The sequence below is a fragment of the Dermacentor variabilis genome, chromosome 2 (genome assembly GCF_050947875.1).
Source record: "Dermacentor variabilis isolate Ectoservices chromosome 2, ASM5094787v1, whole genome shotgun sequence".
Classification (NCBI taxonomy): Eukaryota; Metazoa; Arthropoda; class Arachnida; order Ixodida; family Ixodidae; genus Dermacentor; species Dermacentor variabilis.
The window spans coordinates 207,074,762-207,098,450 of record NC_134569.1 but is presented as its reverse complement, the minus strand read 5'-3'; the positions used below and the strand labels follow the sequence as shown (position 1 = coordinate 207,098,450).

The window sequence follows — 23,689 nt, the reverse complement described above, 5'->3', positions numbered from 1 at the left end:
TCAGCGCAACAATCTTGCCAATTGCTGAGGAAGTAGAACTTTATCGTTTATGATATTGTACGTCTAGCATCTCGCGCCAAAAGGTGTATCGTAAATAAATGTGCCGTGTTCCTTAAATATAAATCAACTGGCTGCACACTCAAGAACACAAAAACAGCAGACAACAATTTGTTGCCGGAAGATTGTAAGAGGCAGATACATGAATACGAGAAGAAACAGCGAAATGCCAGTAATACGGGTGTCACATTGCGCACTTTTATACGCGACCAAGCGCAATCCGATTTGAATTTCTCGGTCGCAAATGGTTCTTTTGCGCAAGCTGCGCGATAGAGACAACAACAGTCGAGAAATTCAATCTCGATCGGACTTGACTGCGATCGAAAGTGGTCGTGTGACACCGGTATAATGGAGAATAATCGGAAATTAATAGCGTGATGGCAATAACTTTGCACAAGCCAAACACATAGAAGACGCGTTCTAACTATCCAGATAATAAAAGAAACAATGCGCATACACAACTGCAATTAATTTATCAAGATGGGATTGCTTTTGAACGAAAAAAATATGACGTTATTCTTGTACTTCTGCGAATGAGGGTGAATTAGGGTACCAAAATTATGTGAATTGTTGCGTGACGAAATAAAATGGCTGCAAAAATAATTGAGCACCACCAACATCCTCATCTCGAAAGTGTAAGCCAATGTGTCCGTCACCCGCCGTGGTTGCTCAGTGGCTATGGTATTGGGCTGCTGAGCACGAGGTCGCGGGATCGAATCCCGGCCACGGCGGCCGCATTTCGATGGGGGCGAAATGCGAAAACACCCTTGTGCTTAGATTTAGGTGCACGTTAAAGAACCCCAGGTGGTCAAAATTTCCGGAGTCCTCCACTACGGCGTGCCTCATAATCAGAAAGTGGTTTTGGCACGTAAAACCCTAAATATTATTATTATTAATGTGTCCGTCATTAAACAGCTGCAATTAAGCACTTTGTGTCAGGGGTCTTCACCTGCTTTCTTCGAAGCCTTGCAGTCGTCTTCTGATACTTGGAATTTTGCCCTTGAGTATGCATGATGTCCTTCGGCTGTACAGTGTATTTTGAGGAAATGGTGGAGATTCCTGCAGTACGTAGAACGACAGACGGAAGGTAAGCAATACTGGAGGCTGCAAAGCTATTAAATGTAGACACTACTTTCCTTCGTATAAGCAATACTGGAGCCTGCAAAGCTTTATAATGGAGATACTGCGTTCCTTCATGTAATGCCTTTTTTGGTTGAGGAAGAACTGTTATAAATGCTAAGATACAAGGAAATTTCTACGGTAACGACTCCCTACACAATTAAAACATGAGAACACGTATCTTCAGCCCAATGTAGAACAGCTGAGAACGCTCGAGCGCACATAGCCTGCTACAGAGATTGAGAGATAGCACATTATTGCCATACCGCGAATATTGCACGTGTGTCGCTTTAGAAATAGCTACATTTCATTTCTTTTTCAAAAGTAGAGCACGATACTTTTTCAGCAGTCGTTGCGTGTATCGTAAAGCTATCTGCCCCGAACAGCATGTGTTCATAGGCCACACTCCTTAACAAACCATTTTATTTTATTTTCTAACGTCGTCATTGTATGGAACGTGCCTCGCAGCTCAGACAGTGCCGCATCGCTGTTATCGCTAGCATCACCGCTCATTGCTGCGCATAAAAAAAAGAATGCGAAATGAAAGTCTGCATAGCAAATCGGCAGCAGCTGTTCATGGCTACAAGGCCGCTGTCACTCTCTTATGCGGCTAACAGTGACATAACGAAATGCGAAGAAAAGTCGTTAACAACACACAAAATAACTTGCTGGGCTCTTACGATGAGACGGCGACCAAGCAGACGCTGGCAGAAGAACCCAACAACGATGCTCAGGTGCATTTTACAAAAAGAGCCCGGTGGGCGCTACCTGACTAGGCTTCGCACGTGCTGGCTCGTGCCCAGCGGCTGATTCTTATAACGGTTCGGTTGGGGAACCGTTCGTTTGGCCTCACCTGATTGGCCAAAATTTTGGTTACGTCACAAGTCGTCAGAGGCAGCGGGGCGGTATCGCAATTTATGAATACGTCACGCATATGTCAATCATCTTCAAAGCAAACCGGTTGTAGGAACCGGAGAAGGGGTAGTCCGCTTTGGGTTCCGTTGCTGTGGCTTGGCTGTTGTCTTGCGGCTCTGGCCACGCGTGCCTGTCGCGTGACCCCGGAGACACGCGGGGGTCACGCGCGCGTGCGTTGGTTGCTTCGGAGGCTATTACTTGCCTTCGTCGTCTGCTTGGCGTTGCTCTTTCGGTATAGACCACGGCTGGAAGTGCGATACGCGTTCGAAGAAGTGACGGATAATGAGTTGCACCACCCTTGCCGGCTTTCTAAGTAGACCTTTTGCAGGCTACGCTATCAAATAGAGAGACGCGGCTGCAAGCGTACCATTGGTCATTCCACACAGAGGAAGGAATATTGCGCGCTGCGGTTCATCGCCACCGGCCTGCAGCTCCCAGAGGTCGGTCGCACGTGAAGCATTCACAGGAATGGCATAGATCTCTGCTGGCGACACTATCCAGAATGTTCCTCTCGCAATTACTGTGTTGGCTGGTAGAAGGGGTGGGTCACCTTTCACGTGACCTCCGCTTGACAGCCAATGCCAAGAAGATATTTGCATGGTTAGATCGAATTCCCAGTGGTATCGCCAGCGTAAATAACTCGCAGATCGCCGTTCAGCGAGCAGAAGGGTTCAACCTAGGCTGGTTCAGCGCCTCCTTCGTTCGGCTGATAAAGCTATACAGTCAGGACGGGAAGATATTGTGGAGATATCTTATTTGGCTGCCCTCCTTTCTCTAGTTCGGGAGTGCCGCACTTTGTTCCTCAATTTCACAGCCTAGCGTGAACTATCAGCACCACTATCTTCGATTTAACTTCGCGTAGGCAATGCAGGGCCCGTATATCGTGATGTTCCATTTCAAGTTCCATTGCTTCTATCATGCGACGCGCCATGGGGCAGATGGCAGGGATAGCGGCAGCGCACCAGCGAGAAAGTCATGTCCGAGCCGATCACGAAGGGTGAAAAAATATTGATATAGTCGGCTAGTAAAGGTGTCCCTAAAAGCCACCTTACGGTTCTGTCGCGGTCTCTACTTAAGTAGTGCTGGCAGTGCGTTCCTGTTCGTGCATCGTGAGAGCTCCTGGTAGCAGACAATATAGCGCTGCGCTCGGCCAACTCATGTAAGCTTGCGATACCGCCTGTTGGCTGAGAATGAAAAAGAATGACGTTAACGAATTACTTCTGCATTGCGTAAACGCCCGGCACCACACGTTTATACTTGAGAACTTGGCGTATAATATTTAGTTTATATTTCACATTTATTTAGCAAGCAGAAAGATTCTGAAATTCCTCGATTGGATCGTCATAATGACGTACACTTCAGAGGTGGCACCCTCTCATCTATTGGTCGCGTCCTCTCCTTCTTCCACCACCGGTTTGGGAGTGGCACATTTAGTGACGTAAGCGGCCAAGCGAACGGTTCGTATTCCGAACCATTATAAGATTCGGCCCCAGTGCTCGTGCCACCTGTCAAGCTGCTAGCCGCCGCCGCAACCACAGCCCCGTTTTTTTGAGGTGCTCTGCCACCTAGCAGAATCGGCGAAGCTTCATAGCTCGGCCGCGAAATGGCTCGAGTGTCCACTCTTGTTTGTTTACTATGTTACTCTATGCCAGCACAGCGAAGGATGAAAACAAACGCGAAACGCGGCGTAAGTTGAAAGATGGTGATAGTGAAGAGGGCACGAGAAAGGAAAGGGAGGAGGAAAGTGTGGCGGAATCATTAGGCAGAAAGCGGATGCGATGGGTATGACGAAAGGCTGAGAAGAAAGGCGTAGTGCCGCGCGTAGCTGCTGCGATGCGTAGCTGCAGCAACCATGGCTAGTAGTTGGCGCCAGAGTTCGACGCACCGTCCGTTTAAACACGCGCTGCATGAGCGGAGGTCTGCCTACAGCGGCTGCTGTGAATCGCGCCCACACTTCAGAGACTGCCTCTCGAGATCTTCTGATTAGCTAGACAGTCGCGCCATACGCTTCTCCGTTTGGAACCACTGATGTATTGGGCGCGTCAGTCAATACATCGCGAAATGAAAACGCGTATAGAACCGCGCTCAAATTTCGTATTAGGAGGTATCAGAATCACCGGTGAATCTTTTTTTGTTCTGCTCATTTCTTTTTTTTCATTTATGGCAAGAACAAAGATGTATGCTACTATGGATGCAGAATGGCACGTAGGCCATCGTCAGCTAGTATTTTCTTTTGTTTTTGCGCGCGAAACACGGGTCAGGGTGCTGTGACCACTTTCCACAGCAACGGAAGCCGTTAGCAGCATGCGGCCATCCAACGCCAGCGTTCGCATTTTTGCCAGTGCATCCTCAATAAAGAATCTGCTCGTGAATTTTCCGTGTAAGAGGCACCAACACACATAGTGTCTGAGGTATAAACTGCCTTCAGTATACGATTCACACATAACTTAGTATGTTACCCTGGGTGATCTTCAATGTCATAGGCTGCTAGTCAGGCCGTTGTCCCGTGGTTTGTTGATCGAAACAGCCAGCAATGATAGAGTATCGTACGCTTGACGCCATGGCGGATGTTTCACAGCTGTTGAGATTGGAGTGCTGCGGAAACTGAGCACATAGCACTTGCAAAACAACCCGCAGCAAAAGCAGCTGTTGAAACTCTATGTGTGTGCCGTTGAACGCAGCACTTAGCTTTTAAAATAGGTCACCGAAAGGAGCACACAAATAATTTTTCTGCTACTCCATGGATCTCGGCAGGAGGGACATTTCCCTTCCTCACGAAAACCTAAATGGAGCGCAGGCATTGACCCTCAGCTTATTCCAAACAGGCTCGTATCCCAGCCCAGCTTTATTCCACAAGCTTTATCCCAACACACATGCCCCAAGTTCTTGCAGGCACTGCAATGGCTTCGCTAGCCTAGACCATATGCTCTGGCGTTGCCCCTCGTTACGAGGCACAGAACAAATCAATGAGGACAAGTGGCTCTCCGCTATCAACAGCCCTATCAAGATACTCACGGACAAGAAATACCGACACCTTTTTGACTAATCATTATGTTTTTTTTTACCTTTTACCATCAGACCCATGCGCGTCTGGAATTTTAAGCCCTAATTCCCGCCCCTCTGTTTGCCTCCACGGTTCCCCCCTCTTTTTCAAGCTATCTATTTCTTTGCGCAGAATAACGTCACCGTTGGCAGTCAGCGCCCGTACTGTGTTTGCTTTGTCTGTCTGTGTTTCAACGCTGTTTTTATACTATGGTTGCATACCATCGAGCTCGCCTTCAGACCCTTTCAAGTCACCGTTCTATAAGCCTGCGACGCTGGTTGCCGTAACTGCCGCTCTTGTCGTCGCCTTCGCCTTTCTGCTTAAATAAATGTAGGAACGATGGCACGGCTCCCGGGCCGCCGTCATGACTTCCTACAGTGGTGACCCGCGAAAACGAGCCTTCTTCCGAGCGACACGCTGCCATAGCTAACCGGCTGAGCCCGAGTTTAGCTAACCGCTACCACCGTTCGCGTCCCGCTACGTCCGCGCCTGGTTCCCGCAGTTTGAGGTGGTTATGCACCTGAACTACCTTACGAGCCAGGAGTTCTAGCACCAGGTACTCCTATGCGTCCTGCCACTTGAACTGCAACTCCGCCTGAGCTCTCCATCACCTGGCCCCCTCCCCTACGACGAGGTGCGACATGCAGTGCTGCACTTCTACAGCGCTACGTACTACCCCCTTCCCGACGTTAACCGCACGGTACGCGACATCATCATCATCAGCCTGGTTACGCCCACTGCAGGGCAACGGCATCTCCCATACTTCAACAACCCCCGTCTTGTACTAATTGTGGCCGTGTCGTCCCTGCAAACTTCTTAATCTCGTCCGTCCACCTAACTTTCTGCCACCCCCTGCTACGCATTCCTTCCCTTGGAATCCAGTCCGTAACCCTTAAGGACCATCGGTTATCTTCTCTCCTCATTACGTGTCCTGCCCATGCCCCCCCCCCCCCCATTTCTTTTTCTTGATTTCAACTAAGATGTCATTAACTCATGTTTGTTACCGCATCCAATCTGCTCTTTTCTTATCCCTTAACGTTACACCTACTATTCTTCTTTCCATAGCTCGTTGCGTCGTGCTAAATTTGAGTAGAACCCTTTTCGTAAGCCTCCAGGTTTCTGCCCCGTAGGTGAGTACTGGTAAGACACAGCTATTATACGCTTTTCTCTTGAGGGATAATTGCAACCTGCTGTTCATGATCTGGGAAGACCTGCCAAACGTACGCCAGCCTATTCTTATTCTTCTGATTATTTCCGTCTCATGATCCGGATCCGCCGTTACTACCTGCCCTAAGTAGATGTATTCCCTTACCACTTCCAGTGCCTCGCTAGCTATCGTAAACTGCTGTTCCCTTCCGAGACTGTTAAACATTACTTTAGTTTTCTGCAGATTAATTTTTAGACCCACTCTTCCGCTGTGCCTCTCCAGGTCAGTGAGCATGCATTGCAATTGGTCCCCTGAGTTACTAAGCAAGGCAATATCAACAGCGAATCGCAAGTTAGTAAAGCATTCTCCATTAACTTTTATCCCCAATGCTCCCCAATCCATGTCTCTGAATACCTCCTGTAAACACGCTGTGAATAGCATTGGAGAGATCGTACCTCCCTGCCTGACGCCTTTCTTTATTGGGATTTTGTTGCTTTCTTTATGGAGAAATACGGTGGCTGTGGAGCCGCTATAGATATCTTTCAGTATTTTGACATATGGGTCGTCTACACCCTCGTTCCGTAACGCATCCATGACTGCTGATGTTTCGACAGAATCAAACGCTTTCTCGTAATCAATGAAAGCTATAGATAAGGGTTGGTTATATACCGCACATTTCTCTATGACCTGATTAATAATGTGAACATGGTCTGTTGTTGAGTAGCCTTTACGGAATCCTGCCTGGTCCTTTGCTTGACAGAAGTCTAAGGTGTTCCTGATTCTATTTGCGATTACCTTAGTAAATAGTTTGTAGGCAACTGACAGTAAGCTGATCGGTCTATAGTTTTTCAAATCTTTGGCGTCCCCTTTCTTATGGATTAGGATTATGTTACCGTTCTTCCAAGATTCCGGTACGCTCGAGGTCATGAGGCATTGCGTATACAGGGTGGCCAGTTTCTCTAGAACAATCTGTCCACCAATCTTCAACAAATCTGCTGTTACCTGATCCTCGCCAGCTGCCTTCCCCCTTTGCATATCTCCCAAAACTTTCTTTACTTCTTCCGGCGTTACCTGTGGGATTTCGAATTCCTCTAGACTATTTTCTCTTCCATTATCGTCGTGTATAAATCTCTATAGAACTCCTCAGCCACTTGGAGTACTCATCCATATTAGTATTGATATTGCCGGCTTTGTCTCTTAACGCATACAACTGATTCTTGCCAATTCCTAGTTTCTTCTTTACTGCGTTTAGGCTTCCTCCGTTCCTGAGAGCATGTTCAATTCTATCCATATTTTACTTCCTTACGTCAGCTGTCTTACGCTTGTTGATTAACTTCGAAAGTTCTGCCAGTTCTATTCTAGCTGTAAGGTTAGAGGCTTTCATACCTTGGCGTTTCTTGATCAGATCTTTCGTCTCATACCATCGCTTACTGGTATCCTGTCTAACGGAGTCGTCACGGAATTCTATTGCACACTCCTTAATGATGCCCACAAGCTTGTTGTTCATTGCTTCAACACTAAGGTCCTCTTCTTGAGTTAAAGACGAATACCTGTTTTGTAGCTTGATCTGGAACTCCTCTATTTTCCCTCTTACCGCTAACTCATTGATCGGCTTCTTATGTACCAGTTGCTTCCGTTCCCTCCTCAGGTCTAGGCTAATTCGAGTTCGTACCGTCGTGTGGTCCCTGCAGCGCACCTTGCCGAGCACGTCCACATCTTGTATGATGCCAGGGTTAGCGCAGAGTATGAAGTCTATTTTATTTCTAGTCTCGCCGTTCGAGCTCCTCCACGTCCACTTTCGGCTATGCCGCTTGCGGAAAAAGGTATTCATTATGCCCATATTATTCTGTTCCGCAAACTCTACTAATAACTCTCCCCTGCTATTCCTAGTGCATATGCAATATTCCCCCACTGCCTTGTCTCCAGCCTGCTTCTGGCCTCCCTTGGCATTAAAGTTGCCCATTAGTATAGTGTATATTGTTTTGACTCTACCCATCGCCGATTCCACGTCTTCATAGAGGCTTTCGACTTCCTGGTCATCATGACTGGATGTAGGGGCGTAGACCTGTACAACCTTCATTTTTTACCTCTTAATAAGTTTCACAACAAGACCTGCCACCCTCTCGTTAATGCTATAGAATTCCTGTCTGTTACCACCTATATTCTTATTAATCAGGAATCCGACTCCTAGTTCTCGTCTCTCCGCTAAACCCCGGTAGCACAGGACGTGCCCGCTTTTTAGCACTGTATATTCTTCTTTTGGCCTCCTAACTTCTCTGAGCCCTATTATATCCCATTTACTGCCCTCTAATTCCTCCAATAGCACTGCTAGACTCGCCACACGACGCGACACAGCTCCGCAAATGCGCTCACCGCCAGAACCCAGCGCATAGCTTCATGTGCCCTTAAGCCATTCCCATCAGGCCAGTCTTCTTACCTCGACCTGCCACGATATGGGCTCGTCGACAGACAGGTGTGCTTGCGCACAGTCCCCGGCCTCAGGCTTTCATCAGAGGTCTTTTTCGGGCAAGTGTGCGCAGATTGTTCTAATCAAGGGTATCGGCACGGCAGTCATACTTGCCACTTCATCGCCTTTCTTGCTACCAACGATGGTGCGTGACAGCGGTGAACTCGCTGACCCAACGCTGGCTTCCGTGCCACGAGCAATCGGGTCTGTGTCAATCAACGTCGCAACTGCCACTCGGCCCTTGACCAACGCCGGCCGCAGAGCCATCCTCAGAATCGGCGAGCAAGCTCTGCGCCTTGCCGAGTCCGCTGCCTCCGACCGTACCAACTGACTCCACCTCGCGCGACTCTTCCCACGTTACACCGCTGCACCTACCACGGAGAGCGGCGCAGCTGCAGCAGCGATCTCCAACCATTGCCCTCTCCAGTCCATCCTCTCCTTCGGCTGACTCGGGCCCCTTTGGCGACCGCTCGGACAAGTCAGACATTGGAGGTGTGAACAATCGTCGCGAGACGCGGATAAGGAAGATGGACTGACACCACCATCCCACGACGCGATTCTTGATGGTGTCACATCCATCACCTCATCCTCTCCTTCTCATCGTGCCCGCATTAGAGCTTGCCAAGCAACATATATCGGCTGCCGCGGCTCCGACCCTCACATACTTTCATCAAACCTCACCGGTGCCATCATCTAACGGTGTCCTACGATACCTTCCTGGCCGTCTAGAGCGCCACTCACCTCCAGTGCCGTTGACAGTAGTGTCCAGGCTCTGGCTTGTGCGTGCCCGACCCTCTTCTTGCGGCACGGGCGAGGTCACACGCAGAAGACTGCAGCTTGCGGCGTCGACCGCGGGTCAGGCAAGAACGGAAAAGCGCGTGAGCAAGCTGCGTCCGCCAGGGCTCACGCATCTGCGAGGGCATTACGATCGAGCTGGCCACATGTGTCCACAGCTGACAGCACCCGGTCTCCGTTCGTTTCGCATGGCCCGCATGAACTGCTGCAGAGGCGTTTGCCTTCACACTCTTCGTGCGGGCGTGCTGTGTACAGTTCATCAGCAGCGCCACTATCAGCGTCATCCAGAGAAAGGACTTAGGGCGGAATTCCAAATTTGCTAGTCCTCTTTGCTTTCAACGGACTTACCACCGACCCGTTTGACACTTCGTTTCACTAACTTGATTTATCGCCGTTCTGCCAGGGTGGGGGGCTCTGTAGTGCACACTGACACGGCAACGGGGGAGGGTTTGGTCGACTCTCCGAGTCGGCTGCAAAGGAATGATAATGTTGCACGGCGCGTGCTAGCGGCGCAAGCACGGCACGCTCTGACCCGGTGTAGAAGCCTGTAACGCTGGTGGCGCCAGCCACGGCTCCGCTCGCCACCTCCGCCTTGCCCTTCTGCTGAATTAAGGGCAGGAATGGCCGCCATCACGACTTCCTAAACTACTAAATTTACAGGAATTCGTCGTGTGCTGAGTACATGAGCCCACACATTGTTTCAAGTTATTGCACCAAGTATTCCGGTGCGACAATTTTCCTAGGCGTTCTACTGGCGATAGCCCAGGGAAATAAGGTGAATAGTTCGAGGAAGAACAAGCTTTAAATTGGTTTTCATTGCCCGTCCCACAAGTTTCCAAACTTGTAGCTTAGCCGTCGTTTTTTCTGAATATACAGAGAGAAAGAGGGAGCATCACGGTCCAGCTTTCTAATTACCACTGCCTCCCTTTGGAGTCAGTATTTTCGAACTGAAATACTACCCAGAGCCAAGCTATTTTGTGGTGTTAAACCTCCTTACTTATATCTCAGCTTTCGGCATGATAGAACGATGTTGGAAAGGTCCTTCTGATGATGTTACTGGACACTAGCGCCAATGTTTTGAAATATGGATAGCATTACTGTCCCAGCATTAAAAGCTGTTCGCACGCTTATGTATTCTCTTCTTCGTCTCCAACACAGAAATCTGAGAACAAGCTAGCCATCTGTGTTGTAATCAAAGTGTGCAAAAGAGAGGAAGTCACAGTAGCATATTCAGAGATGTGTTGTGTTGATGCCGTAGTGTCTGTCACCGACGGAGAGAAGGCTTAGCCTATCTGTTCGGGCGTAAGAATTATTGGGCAAAGTAAACCATGGGTATACATAGAGCAAAGAGACGCCTTTCATTCTGTATGTGTGTGAATGTGTGCTTGCTTTTTGGTTTTAAGAAACTAGCCAATAGACTGGTTCGTAAAGCTGGTCTGTAGTTAGTGTCCCTCTTGAATCCGTCAGGTTGGGCAATATCGCGTATATTATACCGTAAGCTCTGCATTGATTACACGTACACAACATCTACTTCTACTTCATTATTTCTTTTCCTTGTTATTGCAGCTTTTTAAATCAATCGTTTTGCAAAGAGTCGTCTGAACATGTGTATATTGCTGCTGACGGCTTAACAATTAAAAATTTTACGTTTCATGTTCTCTCTTGTGTTGACACTTTTTCAATCATCACGCTAAGAACTTCCCCTCTTGTTGAAGAACTGATATCTTTATTCTCGCATTAAAATGAAAGACTGCTTGTTTTGTATTAGTACATATAAATTTTGAGATTAGGCTTTGTGCACTGTAGAGCCTGAAAAACGAACAAACCATATCAGAGCACCTTGGCGCACGAGCTAATAGTAACTGTTTTTCACGTACTTCGTGGCGGTATCGTGCCACAACACCGTGCCACAATATTCCACTTGTAATGTCAACAGGCTGGAATAATTTATCAATGTAACACAATGTAGTGATTAGAAACATGTGTCTTCTTTAGGTACTCGTGACCACGTGTGACATTCGGAATACGGAAGCTGTTTCTACCCTTATTAAACAAACAGCCGAACACTTCCGGAGGATTGATATTGTGGTGAGTTTTCTTTCATCGGTTGAAATGAATGCCGGGTCGCCTTTCCGTTCTTCTTAAGGAAATTTACTGTAGTATACGGCCTCAAAGCGGAAATATCATGAAGTTCTCAGTTTCCAGTGAGGAGGCATAGAATACCATCAAGATATACCTTATTAGAACAGGTAAATACATTGCTGAGTGAAAGGAAGAACAAACTGTATCTAACGTGTGATATTGGGTTTGCATGTTTTTACGACCATTGATCGGTGCGCGCTTAATGCGTCTTTTGCTTGTGGTGGCGCTACAAATAGGCACTTCCGAGTTTCAAATTTCCTAATTGAACAGTACAAACGTAAGCTCTTATGTATGTTTATCATGCCGAAAAAAATAGAGCAGTTCTCGAGGACTCTCACTCAGCAAAGAAAAAGGTACAAGCTGAGTATACTGAAGTTACGAACGAGTTCATTGCCAACGAGGGGAAACAAACCAGCTGGAGAGCAGGTAATTGTCAACTGCAGCATCGATTCCTTGCATATTATAGAAGATGCGTAGGTGGAATTTGCGATAAGAAATGGACTCCGAATAACTATTGCCTTTGACGAAAACGCTAGAACAGGAAAGGGACCTGAAAAAGCGCTAACAGGGAGACGAGAAATTGACTAGATCTCATGTTCTGTGCCGACACCTGCTTAGTGCAACGTGTACAATTGTTAATTAGCGTAAGGGAAAAAACCATAGGTTAGTGAAGTGAATGACTTTTTGTAATTTGACAGGAAACAGGAAAATAGCTCCAGTGTAAGCAGGCTAGCCAAAAAGTTCTCTAGGTAAAAGTAGGTAAATTCAGAGTAGTGCTCGAGAACACATATACGGCTTTAAAATAGAAACGTAATCACAACATAGCGAAAATGTATTAGACCGTGCATGTGGAGATTTGAAATGCTCCAATGGGAGTGGGAGCTTAGGTTTCAAAGAAACTTACACGGAAAATTCTCCCAAGCAACAAACGACTTAATTAGGAAACGGCAACGCATGGAAGCCTCGAGCAGAAGAAACCATTTGCCAAAACTGATAAACAGGAAAACATGGTGTGTTAACCATAACTATAACCTCGAATTATTCATGAAGCACTAGAAAAAAGGCTACCATAAAATCAATGAGAACGAAACTTGGCAGTGAAAGGTAAGCAGGCCAAATTCATCAGCAATTTCGCTCAAGTAGTAAAGGTAGCAGATGACTTCTTTACTAAGTTGTATTGGTAGCCAGAGTAACCACGGAACCTTGATTAAATGTCGTGACGAACAGGATATAGAACCGCCATATGTAACTAGGGATCAGATTAGAAGAGTTTCGCAAGACAAGCATCGAAGAACAGCGGCAGAAAATATGTAATCGCTATCGATTTAACCAAAACTGGAACAAATAATATACTTAAAAATGTTGCATCCCTTTGTTGCATACCTGATACTTAGAAGACTGCCAACATTTCACTGATTCTTATCAACGCAGAAAGTAAATATTTGAAGAATTAGACTTCTTTGAACTTTCTTTTCGGTATTGTACACCATACTCAGCAAGGTAATTCCTAATATAATGAGAAGAACGCTTGACTTCGGTCAAGCAAGAAAAGAAACTGATTTCAGAAAAGCGCATTGCGCAATAGACCGTATCTTTGTGAATTTTAATTTACGGAGTACAAATTACCTCTCTGTATTATTTTTATAGGTTACTATAAGTCAGTAGAGATAACAGCAGTCATGGGGGTATTGCGTAGTGAAGGGCACAGAAAGTGTGCGCGAATATTGTAGAAAATATCCATAAAGACGGCACAGTTACCTTAATTCACAAAAAAGAAAGCGAGCAGATACATATCAGAAAAGGGGTCAGGCAAGGAAGCACAATCTCTGCTATGCCCTTCACTGCATGCATGGAAGCTATTAGGCAGAGGAGGGTTAGGAGGGAGAATGAATGACTAATAACTCAGCTACGTATCGTTTGCCCATAACATTGTCCTGTTCTACAACTCAGGAGACTACGTAGAACATGTGATGGAGGACATTAACCGACAAAGTGTATGAGCAGTGTTGAAGACTACTATGCAGTCGGTAAAGGTTGTTTTCAATAGCCTCGCAAGAAAACGGTAACTTATACTTGGCAGCTAGACTCTAGAATCCGAGCAGGCGTACACGCATCTAGACCAAATACTCGCAGCTGAGCCTTATAAGAAAGAAGTTTAGAGATGAGCAAAAATGCGTTGGAGCCAATACGCACGCATTGCCAAGTCATAGTACACAGCTTGCCGCCATTCTTCAAAACAAAACTGTACAACGATTGCCTCCTACCCGTACACACATGTGGGGCACTAATTCGTAGGTGAATAATAAAACTTGGGAAGTATGTAAGGACTGCGAGAAGATCAATGTAACGCAACTGTAGGGAGTAACGTTATGACAGCGGTGCAGATTAGAGAGCAAACATGTGTATCCTATGCCCTAGTAGGTATTATGGTCAAGCAATACAGCTGCTTCGGCCTTGCAAAGCGTGGGGCAGAGAAGCACAGCCGGGGATTGTGCAAAATGAGATGGTGTTGTTAAATTACTTAATGTTCAGGCATGAAATATTATGAGCAGCACAAGACCGTTGAAATTGGCCTTCGTTCAGCACTGGATATAAATCGGCTGATGGTGCTGATGACGACTCAGTTTCATATCACTTGTTAATATTGGGACTTGCTAGGCAGCCGTCCGAGGCTACGAAAGTAAAATTTTATTATATGACCATGATGGTGAAAAGCGCATAGAAAAAGCACGTTTCTGAAAGTTCCATGTGGAGCTCCGCAAGCAAATTTTCTGCTAGTCCAAGTGCCGACAAGCTTTTTCTTTTGCAGAAATAGAATAATAGTACCGCGAATGTTGGCCTATTTACCTTTTTCACACGAGCAGTTCTAGAAAGTGTCATTATTCTCCGAAATTCACGTTCAAAGGCCAAAGAATGGGCGATTTGGCATCTACCAAGCAACGCGGCCACGCAAGGTGCCGTATCATAGCATTATGATCAGCTTCATAACAACGAAATTGTTTATATCTATGTCTGCCTGCCGCACTACTCAGCTATTTATGTAATCAACAGTCTCTGTTTCAGCACACCACTGAGATAGAACAACCAGAATGGTTTTAGAGCGTTATCTCTGCTGTTCTGTTTTTCTTTAGGTCAACTGTGCTGGGTCAGCGACAATCAGTCGGGTAGGAAAAATTCCGCTCGAGGAATTTGATGCCGAACTTAACACAAACCTGCGCTCGGTGTTCCACATAACACAGGAAGTATTGCCCTACCTCAAAGAAACAAAAGGTCTGTGCATTTCTTCTGAGTTGGTGTTACTGAATTGTATTTCCCCAGATGCTGGAATGGACATTATTTTTGTGCTTTTAGAAGCATAAAATGTTCAATCTTTGTAAAAATGACATAATCTAACAGATGTGTCGTTCGGCTTGTGCAAGAAGGTGATGTTTCTAGTTTTTTGACATCACAAGCGTATCTCATAAAATTATATTTCACTCATGTAAAATTGTTGAAATGGCGCTAGCCTAAACAGCATAATTTTGTGCATGTTAACAGCGTCATACTAGTGACTCTATTCGGTTTTGATGCGATGCCTGTTACCGCAAATTGGTAGGTTAAAACTATGCCCGATGCAGCGTTCATGATGACTCGACAGCTGCTAATACGCCAAACCGTTGTTGGTGTGCAAAATCAGCGTCTTGCGCAAGTAAAAATGTGAAGGCAAATATATGATGACACACAAGCATTCTCGTAACCACGTCTGTCACGACGGTTACGTCGTCATACCGGAGTCACAAAAACAAAACGATTAAAAGAAGTGCCAGTTGAAGCGACTGCGCTCTTAGAAGCAAAGTATTGCCTTTCGGTGAGCCCTTGTCGTAGCCGCATTCGTCACAAATACGTACCTATTTTGTCTTGCAGCGCAAAATGACCATGGGCGCGCAAGAATTAAGACACTATACAAGACGTGTCATCTGCTGTCCGCCTGAGCCCTCGCTCTGTGTGCTTATCGTGTTCCTATATGTCTTTTGCGCTGAAAACAAAATGCCGCCCAGTTTGCACACTGAGCACGTTCACTTATTCCAACAAGTTTTCCAGCGACCTCATGAGTGACGTTGACTGAACTGTCTTCTCCTGAGTATATGTGTTTCATAATGAAAAAGATTTGTTAGTACACGAGGCCTGAATTACTCCCCTCCATTTTTTAAAGAGGGGCTCGGCCGCCTTCCCCGCAGGTTCATTGTAGTACTGCGGCAAACACTCGACAAGCGCTGGAGGTGATTGCATGAACAGTATTGTCTTGTGCGGGGCAATTCTTACTCTTCAGTTTTTTAACTTTTCGATTAATGATTTAGTCGCTATTAATCTGTTTATATGATATAGGAAAAAACAGACAAGCCGGTACTGTTGTACTGCTGCATGCCTTTCCCAGAAGCACTGCTCATGACTGTCACAACCCTCGTTCGAGTAAGATTCTTGGTACAGCACAGTGTTTCATTTGCCACCTGAGCCTGAAGGTACCTGCTCGCGAATTAGTGAAGGTTGACCTTTGTTTCTTTAGGTGACCAGCTAATTATCATTCGTTCACTTCTGTATTGATTGATTGTTAGAACAAAGACGCATGCATTTTACACACTTTTGTTGGTAAGTGAGATTGAAATCATAAAACATAGTGTTCGAGCACCTGAAGTTGTAAGTGAAACAAGGTAACTAATGCCTCATGTTGCAGATAGATTTATTTCTTGTAATTGTAATGAAGAAGAAGAGCACAAGAACAAGGCCAGCCAGATCGTCTCTTCCATGCCTGCTGTGCAACCAGTGGGCCAGCAGGATCGCCAGTGCTTGGCACGAGTGTGAGCCGTTCGGACAACCAGCTGTTCCTGCTCTGCGTCACCTGCCTCCTAGGTTACGAAGAGACGCTACCCTCGGAACTGTTCAGTGCACCCATTACAATTGGTGGAAGGTGCGGAGTACTCAAGAACATCTACACGCTGGAACTCCGGTCTCGGAATCTGCCTCCCGTCATGCCTGACTCTCCCCAGCCGATGCTGCCGCCACCCCCCCGTTCCCTGCTCTGGCCGTGTCCCGCAGCGCCATCCAGCGGTTTTCAGCGGTACGGAGGAACAGGACGTCAATGACTGGTTGGCTACGTACGAACGGGTGAGCTTGCACAATCGATGTGATGATACCGCCAAGTTAAATGCCGCTATATTCTACCTTGCGGGAGGGGCTCACCTGTGGTTTAAAAATCACGAATGACTTTCAGTCCTGGTCCGCGTTCAAGGCCAGTTTGGCTGCAGTTTTCGGTCGCCCTGCCGTCCACAAGTTGTGCGCCGAGCAGCAGTTACGAGACCGAGCGCAACACCCCGGTGAAACATTCACCTGTTATATTGAAGAGGTTCTCGACCTATGCAAACATGTGGATGCGTCTATGCCTGAAAATGACAAATTGAAGCACATTTTGAAGGGCATCGCCGATGGTATTTTCCAAATGTTGATCGCCAAGAGCCCGCGCACCATAGCAGAGCTCATAAACTTGTGCCAAAGCTACGACGAGTAGACGAGGCAGCGCGAGTTTACCAGGCGCCCTTCAGTGGCTGACGAGGCCCTCTCTACCATGACAGCCTTCTCTGATCGTTCCTCCTTGCTCACACAAATCCAAGCTTTCGTGCGGGAGGAAGTTGCACGTCAGCTTTCTCTGCTACACTTCGCTGAGCAATAGCAGCCGCTGCCGCAACAGCCTCCTACACAGCTCGCTCCTACGCTCCGGCGGGTTATTGAAGAGCAAGTTGCTGAGGCTCTACCAATGCAGCATCAGCAGTACCCTGCCGCCGCGCCACTTACTTATGCATCCATCGCCGCGCTGCCCCCTCGTCAACCACTCGCTGCGCTACATCCTCGGCCGCCACCACCCGTTCATAGTCCCGTTCATAGTCCCGTTCGTCGACCTGCTCCTGCCTTTACTAAACCTTGGCGCACGCAAGACAACAGGCCCATATGTTATGCCTGCGGTATTCCCGGCCAAGTTGCACGACTCTGCCGCCGCCGCATGCTGCACTCTGATGAGTTTGTGCAGTCGCCTCCCTACGCCAAAGTGCAGCCTTTCCACGACACTTATTTTAGTCGGCAGTCGAACAGGCCACCAGCCGAGCGCCCGGTCCTTACACGTCGCTCACCTTCCCCGCGTCGCCGCTCGTTGTCCTCCATGCGTCGGTACCCTTCGCCCACGCAAGAGGAAAACTAAGCGCCGCAGTTCAGGAGGCAAGAACTGCGTCGCCACCGATCAGTACAGGTCCTCCATTGTCGGCTTCGAACGTTGTCGATCTTACTTTTGACGGCGTCCCTACCGTTGCGCTAATTGATACTGGAGCAGCCGAGTCTGTCCTAAGCGAACGCCTCTCTCGCGCTTTACGAAAAGTTACGACGCCACTTTCTGCGTTTTCTCTTCGCACAGCAAGCGCCCAGCCAGTTCAGCCTTCAGCAGCATGCACCGCTAGAGTTGTTATTAAGGGTGTTCTCTATATTGTGGAGTTTGTGGTTCTCCAGTCCTCTTCTCACGACGTGATACTTGGGTCGGACTTTCTTTCGCGAAATAACGCCGTCATCAATTGCGCACGTGCTGAAGTCGAATTATCGCCTCTGTGTGACGTGCCCATCGTCGGCGCTACTTCTCTTCCCGCTAAGCTATTCGAGAAGACATCGCCATAGCGCCGTACTTGTCTGCCGTTGTTCCCGTCTTCTATGGCGCTGTCTCTGAAGGCGCTGTCCTCTTCACTCCTTCAGAACTCTTCATGACCCGCAAAGACGTTTCCCTGCCTTTCACCGTGCTTGACATTTCAGCCGGTTTCAGCGCCATCGTTGTCTGCAATCCGCTTCCTACAACCCTGATGGCTCTTCGCGGCGAAGCATTTGGCCATGTTCAGCCTATTGATGACATGTTTATAACCGACGTGCCGGATGCTTCGTATGCAGAGCTCACCGACTTCTGTACACTTTCCACTTCTGCTCCGCCATCACCTGACTTATTCACACCTTTCATTGCCGATGACCTTACTTCCGAGCAGCGCTCCCAGCTTCACCTGCTTGCCCAGTTCCGCTCTTCTTTTGATGTCGCTCAGCCTACTTTGGGTCGCTCGTCAACCGTCAGCCACCACATCGACACTGGCTCCAACGCGCCATTGCGGCAGCGCCCGTACCGCGTATCCGCCAAGGAGCGTCAAATGATCAGTGAGCACGTGGACGACATGCTTCAGCGTGGCATCATTCGACCTTCTAATAGCCCGTGGGCATCACCGGTGGTTCTCGTAAAAAAAAAAAGATGGTTCCATTCGGTTCTGCGTCGGATATTGCCGTCTCAATAAGATAACGCGCAAAGACGTCTACTCTCTACCGCGCATTGACGACGCTCTGGACAGCTTATAAGGCGCTAAATTCTTCTCTTCGTTGGATTTACGCTCGGGCTACTGGCAGGTCCCGATGTCAGCAGTTGACCGCCCTAAAACTGCATTCATTACGCCAGATGGTTTATACGAATTTAATGTGATGCCATTTGGCCTATGCAATGCGCCTGCTACCTTCGAACGAATGATGGGCAATATCTTGCGCGGCCTAAATTGGAGCACGTGTTTGTGCTATCTCGACGACATCGTTGTGTTCGCCCCTAATTTCAGCACGCATCTTCTTCGCCTTAGGCAAGTGCTGACGTCCTTGACCAACGCAGGCCTGCAACTGAAACTGAAAAAGTGCCAGTTTGCCGCGCGCAAGCTCATGATTCTAGGTCACGTCGTATCACAAGACGGCATTTGCCTGACCCATCAAAACTTCGCGCCGTGGCAGAATTTCCGAAACTTAAGACACTCAAAGAACTCCGAGCCTTCATCGGCCTCTGTTCTCACTTCAGACGCTTTGTTCGCAATTTTGCCTCGATAATATCACCTCTGACACAACTCTTAAGTGCACTGCGCCAACGACCTATCCTCCTGGTCTCCTGCATGCGACACCGCGTTCGTGACCTTACGCCGTCTCCTGACGTATCCGCCTATACTGCGAAACTACGACCCCACCACCCCAACTGAAGTGCATACCGATGCCAGTGGTATTGGCCTTGGCGCTGTCCTTGCGCAGCGCAAGTCTGGCTACTCCGAGTACGTCATTGCTTACGCCAGTCGTGCGCTGACCAAAGCGGAACGCAATTACAGCGTCACAGAGAAAGAATGCCTGGCCATCGTTTGGGCACTCGGGAAGTTTGACCACTATATATATGGCAGGCCTTTCAATGTGGTTACTGACCATCACGCCCTTTGTTGGTTATCCTCTTTAAAAGACCCGTCTGGACGTCTTGCCCGCTGGGCTATGCGCATTCAAGAATACGACATACACGTCATATACCGCTCAGGTCGCAAGCAAACTGACGCTGACGCTCTGTCCCGCTCTCCCCTGCCAGCCGACACGGCCTCCCTCTCCACCATTAAGGCGGTATCCTCGGTCGACATCGACACCTTCGCATCAGAACAGCGCAAGGATCCTTGGGTGGCCTCTCTTTTGTATCTCCTTTCTGGCTCGCCTGCATCTCCCATCTCCCGCTCCCTGCGCCGCCAGGATGTCCATTTTGTTGTCCGCGATAAACTCTTGTATCGATGGAACTACTAGCCCGATGGTCGCAAGGGGCTCCTGGTTATCCCTATTACTTTGCGTTACGACATATGCACGTCTTTCCATATTGACCCACAATGTGCACACGCAGTCGTTTTGAAGACGTATGAGCGCCTGCGGCAACGTTACTACTGGCGAGGAATGTTTGCTTTTGTCCAAAAGTTTGTCCACTTGTGCGCGCAATGCCAACGCCGCAAATCTCCGCCTCATCCGGCCTACGGACTATTACAGCCGCTTCCGTGCCCTGCTCGTGCCTTCGACCGTGTGGGAATTTACCTGTACGGGCCGCTACCACTAACACCCGCTGGAAAACGATGGATTATTTTCGCAGTTGATCACCTTACACGCTATGCCGAAACCGCTGCTCTACCTGCAGCGACCCCCAGTGATGTTGCATCCTTTCTGCTCCATAGTTTCATTCTTCGTCATGGCCCGCCTCGGGAGCTGCTGAGTGATAGAGGCCGTGTGTTTCTGTCGCAGGTGGTTGAAGCTCTGCTTGCTCAATGCCGCATAGTTCACCGGACCACCGCGGCGTACCATCCTCAATCTAACGGACTTACAGAGCGTTTCAATCGCACCCTTGGTGATATGCTCGTCATGTACGTTTCATCGGAGCATACAAACTGGGTCAGCATCCTCTCATTTGTCACGTACGCATATAATACGGCTGCGCAAAGTACCACAGGATTTTCTCCATACTTTCTTCTCTACGGTCGCGATCCTTCCCATACTATCGATACGGTTTTGCCTTATACACCAGACGCGTCAGAATGTGCTCCCGTTTGAACCGTCGCCCAATACGCCGAGGAATGCCGTCAATTATCCCGAAAGTTCACCTCCGCTGACCAACATCGACAAAAAGCCCACCTTGATGGCGACGCTACGAATCCGAACTTCGCTCCCGGCAACCTTGTCTTGTTGTCCGTGCCTTATACCACGCCTGGACTTTCGGCAAAACTTCTCTCGCAGTATGATGGACCATACCGCATCGTCGAATGGACCTCTCCGGTCAACTATGTCATAGAGCCGCTTACATCGACATCCGACAAGAGCCGCCGTGGACGGGATGTTGTTCACGTGCGCCGCCTGAAACAATTCTATGACCCGCTCGTCTCCACGTCGTAAGCCGCCAGGATGGCTCCGCTTTTGCACCGGGGGTAATTGTAATGAAGAAGAGCACAAGAACAAGGCCAGCCAGATCGTCTCTTCCATGCCTGCTGTGCAACCAGTGGGCCAGCCGGATCGCCAGTGCTTGGCACGAGTGTGAGCCGTTCGGACAACCAGCTGTTCCTACTCTGCTTCACCTGCCTCCACGGTTACGAAGAGACGTTACCCTCGGAACTGTTCAGTGCACCCATTAAACGTTGAACACTTATCTTTAATCTGTTACCTCACAAGTTATTTTTTTAAAAAAAAGAAAGGTTACAGAAATTTCAATAGATTCTATGTGCTTGCTTGATTTGGAACATTAACTAAATGCCTGAAGTACACTCAGAATAATATATTCACTGCAGAACACCATTAAAAATTATTTTCTAGAGAAAGTTGGCTCCGCTACAAAGCTTGAAGTTGGCGTTGTTTAGCGTCAATGTAGTCACCAATATCTGAACGTCTCAAACAGAATTTCTGTGGCCTGTGGGAGTTGTAACGAAACCGCCTGTGAACTAGAGTAACATTTGTTCATGAGGTAAAACCCAACTTCGGCACACATCAGACCTGCTATTACAAGGAAGGTCATTGCGCAGTCTTCGTAGTGCGTATGCGTACCGTCCTTTCATAATTTTCTTCCTCTGTAATATCGCTATTGCTTTCGACCTAAAGCTTATGCTTCTTCAAGGTCTGAAGAATTGCCATTTTTAGACAGTTTCCTTGCGGAAAGATTCCGTTACATTTCGAGACTTCTTACCAACCTTAACGATAAATACCGGTGGTCGATTCAGTCCTCAGAGTCGTGCTGCAAGCACATCCGAGTCAGCCAAAGCACGCGCCATCCAAACAACAGGTCACTGTCCGCAGCAAAGAAAAGGAAGGAAGCGAAGTCCGACGGGTTTTTAAAACCATATATATGGCCAATAAAGCTGCTAACCTTACTTCCTATAGCTGCTCACAAATTTTGCTATCGCAAATAATTCTTCGCCTTTCAGTCAAAAGTGCATTGTTCTTTTTCTCTACGTGCTTTCACTTTTATTTGCTTCTTCTACTGCCACAGTCCATTGATCCTCTGCTTAACATAATATACATAACTTGATAGGCCTTCCCATAGCACAGTTCGTGGTGGAACGCTCGCGTAAGTCGGAGGTTTAAGTTCGGATCCCACCGGCGGCATGTTATCATTGCTATTTCTTCATTTCGTTATAGATTGTAATTTACACAACAAGCGGCTGATTTCATGCATGCTTTTCCCGAGTTCATTACTAACAAGATTCGAGGTCCTCTGTTTCTCCCTTCTGCTTGTGTATATATATAGATATATATAGGTTTATATATATATACATATATAAAAACCTCCATATTTCGTAAATGTGCCCCTTCGTTTCTTCAAATACCTATGCACCGGACCTACAGGCCGTGCCACCTAGTCAGGCATTTGCCTGACTAGGTGGCACGGACTAGTCAGGCAAATGTTTGCCTTTAGCCGTGTTCCCTAAGACAATCTGTTCATTGTGTTAAATAAATCAATAAAGAAAGAAAGAAAGAAACTTTTCCTTGAATTATATAAAGGGTGTTTCGGCTACCTTTTGCCAGAGCTTAAAATTATGCCGAGTCATTCTAATACGACGGCACCAAGTGCATGTTGCTCTCTATTGTAGGTAGTCTGTCACGCTATATGTTGTACTTTGCTTAATTAGATAATTAGCCAGTAATAATTAGCCAACTTCTGAAGCAACGAAGCTGGGGATAAAATTCCTATAAGAAAGTTGCAAAGTGGTTTGGACAACGTCGTAATAAATAGTTTCTGTCTTTCTATCTAATAAGTATTCGTATTTTTCAGCTAACTGCGGACGCCCGCGAAATAAAAAAAGAACACCACGTGACATGCCCGTTTGCGCGTCGTGATTTGACTGCTCCCAAGCGTTCCGCCCACGAAGAAAGCATTTACCGGGGTGTGCTGCCGCTGCGTCTGCTTATCGCTCTCATGAACTCGACGAGGGAAGCACACCGCTGGCGTAAATCGCGCAGCCAACGCCTTCGTCACTGCGCTGTCACCTTTTATGCGGCAGTACGCCCTGCTACATGCTATGTTCGTTTGTAGGGGGACGGTTCGGCACCGCTGCAATCACGGCGCAAGCGGACATGTCGGCTCATATTTTTTTTTATTGTGGTGCCTACCGCAGTAAGCTGAAGCACACAAATACTTAGTAGATCGAAA

General features: G+C 47.7%; 1 protein-coding gene across 1 annotated transcript in view; it reads left to right on the top strand.

The window, feature by feature from the left end:
- The window catches only part of LOC142571159 (3-oxoacyl-[acyl-carrier-protein] reductase FabG-like), a 104,775-nt gene that overhangs the window by 47,522 nt on the left and 33,564 nt on the right, over nucleotides 1-23,689 (top strand). Inside the window, exons 3-4 of the mRNA XM_075679437.1 lie at nucleotides 11,539-11,631; nucleotides 14,817-14,955. Coding sequence (XP_075535552.1) covers nucleotides 11,539-11,631; nucleotides 14,817-14,955 — 232 coding nt within the window. The remainder of the gene's footprint in view (nucleotides 1-11,538; nucleotides 11,632-14,816; nucleotides 14,956-23,689) is intronic.